At 35.6% G+C, this 8,951-nt stretch overlaps 2 protein-coding genes across 2 annotated transcripts; both read left to right on the top strand.

Annotated features, from left to right (window-relative positions):
- LOC107608713 (glucan endo-1,3-beta-glucosidase 12) lies at window positions 2,027-4,753 on the top strand. Its single transcript, XM_016310421.2, has 3 exons — window positions 2,027-2,330; window positions 2,456-3,805; window positions 4,301-4,753. Exons 1-3 carry the CDS (start codon window positions 2,273-2,275, stop codon window positions 4,333-4,335), a joined length of 1,443 nt encoding a protein of 480 aa, XP_016165907.1. The 5' UTR covers window positions 2,027-2,272; the 3' UTR covers window positions 4,336-4,753.
- Window positions 8,171-8,692, top strand: LOC107606724 (protein ACCELERATED CELL DEATH 6-like). The gene has a single exon (XM_016308754.1). The coding sequence runs from the start codon at window positions 8,171-8,173 to the stop codon at window positions 8,690-8,692; it is 522 nt and encodes a 173-aa protein (XP_016164240.1).

The following is an 8,951-nucleotide window of genomic DNA, read 5'->3' on the forward strand; positions in this document are numbered from 1 at the left end:
ATAAAATACTATATTTAAAAATTATTATATATTCTACTTCTAAAAAATATTTAAAAATTATTTGGAAAATTTTTTATTTCATTTGTAATATTATAAAAAGAAATTTAAAAAATATTTGAACAAATTTTTTTATTTCATTTGTGAGTATTACAAAAAGAAATTGAAAAACCAACTTTTTTTAGGTAAATAATCAGCCAATATTTATCTTACCTTTTAAATTTTTCTTTTCTTTACTTAACATTTGCACATCACTATTCACTTCTCTGTTAGCCAATTGTTGGTTAAAAAAAACCTTGAGTCTCTAATATAATATAACAAAAAAGTGAATTATATGGTAAAGATATAAGTTTGTAGATTTTTCCTTTAATACGATGAAAGAGAAATTGATAAAGGTAGGATTCACATTTTAAATAACAATAAAATAATAAAAAATAACTATAAAAAGAATTTATACTCTCTCTATACCACTTCAATCTGTATAGTAGAGTGCCCCTAACAAAAATTATACTTGTATCCAACAATGTATTGTTATATTAGCAAAAGTGGAGTCTTATTTATTATGTAAAAAGTTATACCAATATAATCATTAATTAGGTTCAATACATAGAAATCAAATTCCTTTCGAGGACAAACAAAAAACTACCGCAATTAATCTCCTTTAATTAAAAAAAAAAAAAGAGTATAAAGCAAACTTATCCAAACGATCATGGGCTCATGGCCATGAGTCAATGTTATATGTTATGGTTATCTTTGGAAAATGAGCTTTTATTCGAACTCAGTGATGTATGGCTCTCCAGAAAAAGTTATCGGGCTTTGATTTGTCAATATTCATTATGAAAATTTGGCACTCATTTTCTTTGGTGCACAAAATTTTGACAATCTCAAATATTACTTGTTTTTTAATCGCTTGATGTTGGCCCCTCTAAAACATTGCCTCACGAAGTTCACAATTTTAGTGTCGCAATGACAAATGAACAAATATATCCTACTCAACATATTAACTCTATTGGCTGCTTCAGTTCGTTTTCGATCTCCTTTTCGGGGGGAAGATGATAAAATTTGATTAATAAAATATAAATTGGTAAATTATATGTTTTGTCTTTAAAATATGCAAAAAAATTTTAAATTATTTTTAATTTTATTCTAAAAATTTTCAATTTACGTTAAATTTATCCTAACAGTTAATTTTTCAAAAAATTTATGATCATTGAAATAATTTTACAATAACAACCTTTAACACAAGTAAATTAGACACAGTTATTAACTTATTATGTATTATTGTTGGATTGAAACCTTTTTAAAAATTTAACAATCAAGAGTATATTTGATACAAATCGAAAACTTTTATAAAACAAAATTAAAACAAAATAAAATTTAGAAATATTTTTAAAATTTTGACAAAAAGTTCTTAATCTTTCTATGATTTATTTAGTTTAAAAATAAAGTCAATTTAACATGCACAAAACAAAGAGAAGCGTGCATGTGAGATTTTTCAACAACATATTCGATGTTGAATCCAGGCAATTATATATTGAATAGACTTTAATACTAGCTTAAAATTGAGAGATGGGAGATAAAAAAATGTTACATACTTATAAATACTATAGACCTTATTTGTAAGAGATATAAAACTTTTAATATATAGTATGAACATTATTTAGAATGAGAGTTACTCTTTAAAATATAAACGACAATCTATTTTATAATCATGGAAGCCTAAGTTATACATGCAAAAAGTAAATTATTCTATTACTAATTCACTAAAAAAACAAACAAAAACTAAAAATGTAATGATTTTGGCTTAAAATAAGAAGTAATTAATTAAATTAATTAACAATAAAGAAGAAAGAATCACAAAAATGATAATAATTTAGTAACGGTCCAGTTTTGGTGGGGTCGTAAACGAACCAAAAAACATGGATCCGTTTTCTCATTGAGTACACCCTCTCTCTTTTCGCAATTAGCAATGCACATTGGCATGGCATAGCTAAGCACGACGTTGGAGCAGTGCAGGCCAGGTTGGTAATGGCAACCATATGTCCATGTCCATGGTGGTCCTATTATCACTCGTCTTTTAGCTCCCTCTCTCTTTCATCGTGGGTGGGTCCCACCCAGTTCGCTCTGCCTCGTGCTACTCAAAGCCTCACAATCCACCACCTTCGCCATTCATATACATAAACAACAACACTCTCCACTCGCTCCACACAACAACACTCTACCCACCCACATTCCCAACAAAGCTCTGTCTAGTGTTCACCACAAAAAACAGAGCATGTTGCGCCTCACTCTTCCCGCCATTTCCCTCTTCCTCACTCTCCTCACTCTCACAGGCAAGCATTCTTCTTTTCTGTTACTCTTTCTTTAACTAACTAAACATATAACTAAATAACTGTTTCTGTTACATGCTAGCTAGCTGAAGCTGGGCAAGTAAGTTACTAACCGTTTTCTGTTACAGATGGCGGCTCCATTGGCGTCAACTACGGCCGCATAGCCAACAACCTTCCATCCGCCGTCAAAGTCGTACAGCTCTTGAAATCCAACGGCCTCAACCGCGTCAAGGTATACGACACTGACCCCGCCGTCCTCCACGCCCTCTCCGGCACCGACATCAAGGTCACCGTCGACCTCCCCAACCAGCAGCTCTTTGCCGCCGCCAGATCCCTCTCCTTCGCCGTTGCATGGGTCAACCGCAACGTCGCTGCCTACCACCCCCACACCCAAATCGAGGCCATCGCCGTCGGCAACGAGGTCTTCGCCGACCCGGGCAACACCACCAAGTTCCTAGTCCCCGCCATGAAGAACATTCACCAAGCTTTAATACGCTTCAACCTCCACAACCAAATCAAGGTCTCTTCCCCGATCGCACTAGCCGCACTCGGAAACTCTTACCCCTCCTCCGCCGGGTCATTCCGACCGGAACTCATCGAACCCGTTTTCGAGCCCATGCTCCGGTTCCTCCGCGAAACCGGTTCCTACCTCATGGTCAACGTGTACCCCTTCTTCGCTTACGAGTCCAATGCTGACGTAATCTCCTTGGACTATGCACTGTTCCGACAGAACGCCGGCGTGGTTGATCCCGGTAACGGCTTGAGGTACTTCAACCTTTTCGACGCTCAAATAGACGCCGTTTTTGCTGCGCTTTCGGCTCTTAAGTACAACGACGTTGAGATCGTTGTAACGGAGACGGGTTGGCCCTCCAAGGGAGATAACAATGAGGTAGGCGCGAGTGTAGAGAACGCCGCAGCTTACAATGGAAATCTTGTCCGTAAGATCTTGACAGGTGGCGGGACCCCTCTAAGGCCTAAAGCAGATCTCACCGTTTATTTATTCGCGCTTTTTAATGAGAATCAGAAATTTGGACCCACGTCTGAGAGGAATTTTGGACTGTTTTACCCCGACGAGAGGAAGGTTTACGATATTCCGTTCACAACGGAGGGTTTAAAGGACTATCACGACCGTCCGTCGACGTCACCATCGCCGTCTACGGCAGCTCCGGCGACTCCTGTGAACCCTGTGACTGCTCCGTCGACCGGTAATGGTGGCGTGTCAAAGAGCAGCGCGGCGAACACCTGGTGCGTAGCGAACCCCGATGCGCAGAAGGAGAAGCTTCAGGTGGCTCTAGATTTTGCTTGTGGTGAGGGAGGTGCTGATTGCCGTCCGATACAGCCAGGTGCCACGTGTTACGATCCGAACACGCTCGTGGCGCACGCGTCGTTCGCTTTCAACAGTTACTATCAGAAGAAGGCGCGTGCGGGTGGTAGCTGCTATTTTGGGGGTTCGGCGTACGTGGTCACGCAAGAGCCTAGTGAGTACTCTATAAAAAACCCTTCCACTTTTTTTTTCTGTCTTTTGGTTATGATTATGGGGTGTAGGTTAGAATGATGGTGACACGGGTTGCTAACGTGAGCGGGTGAGGAAATAGTGCAGGTACGTAAGAGAGGCACGTGATTAGGGTTGGGAGGGAATCTTTCGTGAGAATGACGTGTCATGGCTTTATTGGATAGTGTGTATTAGCATACCTTGGAAGCTGGAAAAAAAAATTGCCTTTTACTAATTCGGTGGAAGAAAAGGGTAATTGTCTAATTGAGCTAATTAAAAAAAGATAACATTAAATAAAAAATGGCGTTGAAAATTGGTTACTGAAATAAAGACACAGTCAAAAAGTCAGACTGGGGTGTCTGGATTACATTGGATTCCATCTATATATGCCTGTGGTGAATTTTGGGATGCCATTTTGTTTTATTTTTTATGTTCATGGTCTTTATTTTTAATTTACTATTATTTATTTATTTGCGTGCAGAGTATGGTACCTGTGACTTCCCTACTGGATACTGAAGAATGAAGAGTATGATGCACTTGGCTTATTATGCATTGTAAAGTTATTTGAAAAAAGAATATGGTGGGAGGAGTGTGGCTACTGGCTAGTTCAGAGTAGCTGAGTTAATTTATTGTAGTTGTTGACGATCATCAGTTTCAAGAAATTTTTTGGACTTAGTCATTCCAGTTGGTGGGGAGTGGGTAGCTATATTAACTTTTGGAGATTACTAAATTTGTATATCTAAGTTTCATTTTCATTTTGCAGTAGACTTTATTTTGGGACTAAAGTAGTAATCATTGTAATGGTTTAGATATGTATACTTATTACTTGTATTTGAACTTTGAAACCTAGATCTTAAGGCAAATAATCCTTTTCTTACACTGAGTTGTGTCAAAATGTTGGAGTAGTAGTAATAGATTAATGTGGATTAACTTCTGACAATCTTGGTTAGAGAAGAAAACTTGTTTAAACTATAGCTATAATATTCCCAAGAATACTTGAAGTGATTACTGTCAAGGAAAATGGATTGTTCTTTTGTTTTCTTTCTCTCTTGGTTCTCAAATCTCAATGCCACTCAACGATGCTGAGGAGATGTTTAATTGTTTATTGACATTTGCAAGTGAACTTATATATTTATATGTTTTATTTTATTTTATTGTAATTCTTTAGACATACGAACTTTAGGGAAGACGGGAGAGCGAGTACACTTTCTTTTACGTAAATACTTTTACAGGAGAATAATATTTTTTACTTTCAGATAGAAACATAATTTAAACTCGAAATAGAATCATTTGAAAAATGAAACATCTTCCCCGTTTAGATGACCCGCAGGTGAATCCTCCTTCTTAAAGAAAATGAAAAACACATAGGCAAAAGAGTAGAGCAACTTTCTATAAGATGATGAGCACCAATACTTGATAACGTGTAGGAATCTAAGAATGAATTATTTTTAATTTTTTACTGCCAATGGGAATGAGAAGAATCGCTGAAACTAGCATTATTCTCTCGTAGAAAAAGGAAATACTAAAATAATACGGCTCTTCTCACTAGATAAGCTTACAGTAGTGCCAATTTTAATAATGATGGTTAAGTACATTATTATTCAACAAACGCTGCCAAAAGTTTGTTTACTAATTATCTAAGTAAAATCAATTTCTTTATTCATGCATTCAATTGCAATGAATATCCCACACACAGTGCAACCCACTTGATGCAATCCACTTGATGAGTCAAAGAATATTATTATCATGTCTTAAGTCATTAATTTTGTCTACTCCGAAATCTAAAATGAAATTTGCATATATATGCAGCATGCTTCAGTGGATTAATTGAAACAAATTTCCTAAAGTTGCACACAAATTATACATGACATTCTCCGCATCATACTATATATTTTTGACACCCTAAAAGTGCATATTCTTTGTGTTATTGTGTATTGTAATTTTCCCTTTTTATCCCTGACTGGGCCCCGGAAGTTGAACCCATGTGACTAAAGGTACTTGAAAAATAGTTACCCTCTGACACTATACGTCATGTGTGTGCAACAATGATAGGGTTTTGTGTTGGTTAATAATAGCTGGTAACTTTAATTTCTTATTTCATAATTGATTAAGTACACGAACATGTACAAGTGTTTCAATTCATGATCTAATCCCTTTGACACAGTAAACTATTCTCAAATCCTCACATCATTTTGAGAACGATCAGAAGATGATGCAACTCTGCCCATGTGCTTATCAAACAAGAATGAATCCATATGGTGATCTTGATTTTGCTGAAGTTAATTTTAGGAGAAAGTGATTTCATAATAAAACAACTTTTTATACTTTTCTTAGAAACGAATAATAATATAGTAGGATTAATTTGTGATGTGAGAATATTAGAGTAATGATAAGGTAAGAGAAATGGATAAAAAGGCATGTTACTTGGAAAGCTTACAGAAATGATTAGGTGGTGGCACCGCCTAATGTGTCGGGCTATGTTGAATGAATATTGAAGCCAGCACGAGCTGTGATGCACATATCTAAGATTCTTCTTCTCTCAACTCTGATCACTGCAACTCTCAAATTGTCATTTTCCACTAACTCACATGCCCTGTCGTTTACTCACAGTAATTCCAACAATTCATTTATGGTCAATGTCTCATTTCACTCTTCTTGTTTCCAATAACATACGTGTATATGGAAAAGAATATCTATATATTATTGAATGCATTTTAGATATATTAAAGATTTTCAGGAATTTTAATTGTTGATTTTATATGTTTTATGATTAAGATCAATGATCAATCAAATACTAGATCACATGTAGTTTCAGTTAATATATAATTTTATAGGCATAACCAAACCAACTGCTTAGCTTTTCAACAAGTAAAGAACAAAAATCCTACTCTTTCTGTCTCTCGCATTAACAGTGAATATCAAGAGCATATCATCAAATAATCTGTTTCTTTTTTTATGAAAAATCCATTTTGATCTCCACTTTTGACATTCAAATTCCAAACACTACTCCAGCATATAATCTTTGTATATTACATTAGTCTTGAATTTCTTTTTCCACTATACATGATGCCTGTTGATAATATGTTATGCTTATACTAATTCAAAAAACGGTGCAATCGACTTCACGTGAAGAATAATGTAACGAGTTAGTCACGAAATATACATGAAGAAGTAAAGAGTATATAAGATGAGAGATCCATTAATATTATTTTGGTACATTAAACTCACACTATAGCCATATTCATGCTCTCTGACCAATACAGCAAAAGAATTTCTCCACATTGCAGCAAAGAATGGAAAGCATGATGTGGTGAAGTACATTCTTAAAACTCCTCAACTTGGGAATTGGGATGATGGTAAATCAAAAGATGCTTAAATATGCAGTCACTTCTAAGCACAATGACTTCTCTGCATCCAAATTGTTATAAAGGAGAAATACACACGAGAATGTAATTTAATCCTTTTTTATATGCCACCAATGCTAGTATGTGTTTTTCTATTTGCAATTTGCCAAGAAATGGCTTGTATTAATAAATAATGCAAAAAGCCTCAATGCCAATATTGAATATGTGGTTGATCTTAATGTGGTTAACTCATCAAGCAAAGATCGATGATATCTATCGTGGGAAATACTCATAACATCATAGAATCTTAGCTTGCTAATATTATTGTTGTTGGATATGAACCGTGTTTTTATTCTAGTGTTTATAAGTATGCTTGCCACGTGTTTATTTTACTGCACTATGCATTCTAGTTTCATCGGTTGTTCCAAACATGATGTTGTGTTAAAAAGGTGCTTATTGTCATGCATATTGTGAATACTAAGAGATATAAAGAAGACAGCAAATATCATATATTTTGTGGTTCTCTTTTTTTCTTTTTTTATATTCTGTATGTTCTCTGTTTTTTTATTTTGTATGTGAATATGAATTGTATAAAAATATGATAATCAATTAATATTGCCAATGTAATGAACCAAAGAATCAACGCTAGAAATGTTCATTATACATTTTATATGATTACTTAAATATAAAGGGTTAAATTTGTATTCACGGAAGAATAACTCTTGATTGAAAAATGCCAGATAGTAGGAATATACATAGGATATACTTTGTGTTAGTGAGGAATATATATAAGATATACTTGCATATGAATGAATCATGGACATGGAATAAAGAAAGACTAGGAAAGCTTCAGCTTGAATATGCTAAGTAAATTTCCAAGTAGTTGACCAGACTATTGGAAAGGCAAGTAATACTTCTGATCTCAACCTCTTGACATGCCTTGCATCTTTAAATCATAAACTCTAAACCTTAGAAAAACTGTTGTTCTTACACAGTCACTGACATGGATGGGTGCAAAAGGACCACAATCAGTTGGAACAGATAATATCTCTGTAACAGAGCGGCACAAGGACACAGTAGAGTCATTGAGTGTGATCTCAACACTCATAATCACAGCTTCGGTGGCAGCATGTTTGGCTGTACCAGGAGAGGCAGATGATAACCTGCACAAGGCCATGTTCCATCTCTTCATCTTCTGCATCACAGTGTCTATGTTTATTTCCACTGGTGCCACTATCATACTCATCTGGGGAAGACTCGGTGTGATTCAATTGTTGAATCTAGTTATGGTGGTGGCATTGCCGCTTCTAGGAACCGCTGTTGTTACACTTTTTCTGGCGTTCATGGCAGGTATCTACACAGTTATAAGCAAACTCACCTGGCTGGCCACAACCTTTCTGATTATAACTTGCATATTTACATGCAAGATCTCACGCTACATTTCTCACTACCGCTTTATCTTTCTAGCATCGCTTGCTGAGAAGGAACGACAACTGCCCCTTCCTTTTGTTGCCGAACCTAAGGAGTAGAAGTCCCTGGAGACAAAGATCCATCATATCTATCTCTGGAAATACTATGAGTCAGAACATAATAGAATCTTAGCTTGTTAATATTGTTGTCGGATATGAATGGTGTTCTATTTTTAAAGGATTAAAGTGGTATATGCCACGCCAAGGGGAACATCACCCCTTCTAGTAGCCATGCTGAACAAGAATAAAGGTAATTAATTAGTTCAAATAAAATCATTGCTGCTAAGTTTTAATCATTGAGGAATATTATATGCATGCA

The sequence above is a fragment of the Arachis ipaensis genome, chromosome B07 (assembly GCF_000816755.2).
Source record: "Arachis ipaensis cultivar K30076 chromosome B07, Araip1.1, whole genome shotgun sequence".
Lineage (NCBI taxonomy): Eukaryota > Viridiplantae > Streptophyta > Magnoliopsida > Fabales > Fabaceae > Arachis > Arachis ipaensis.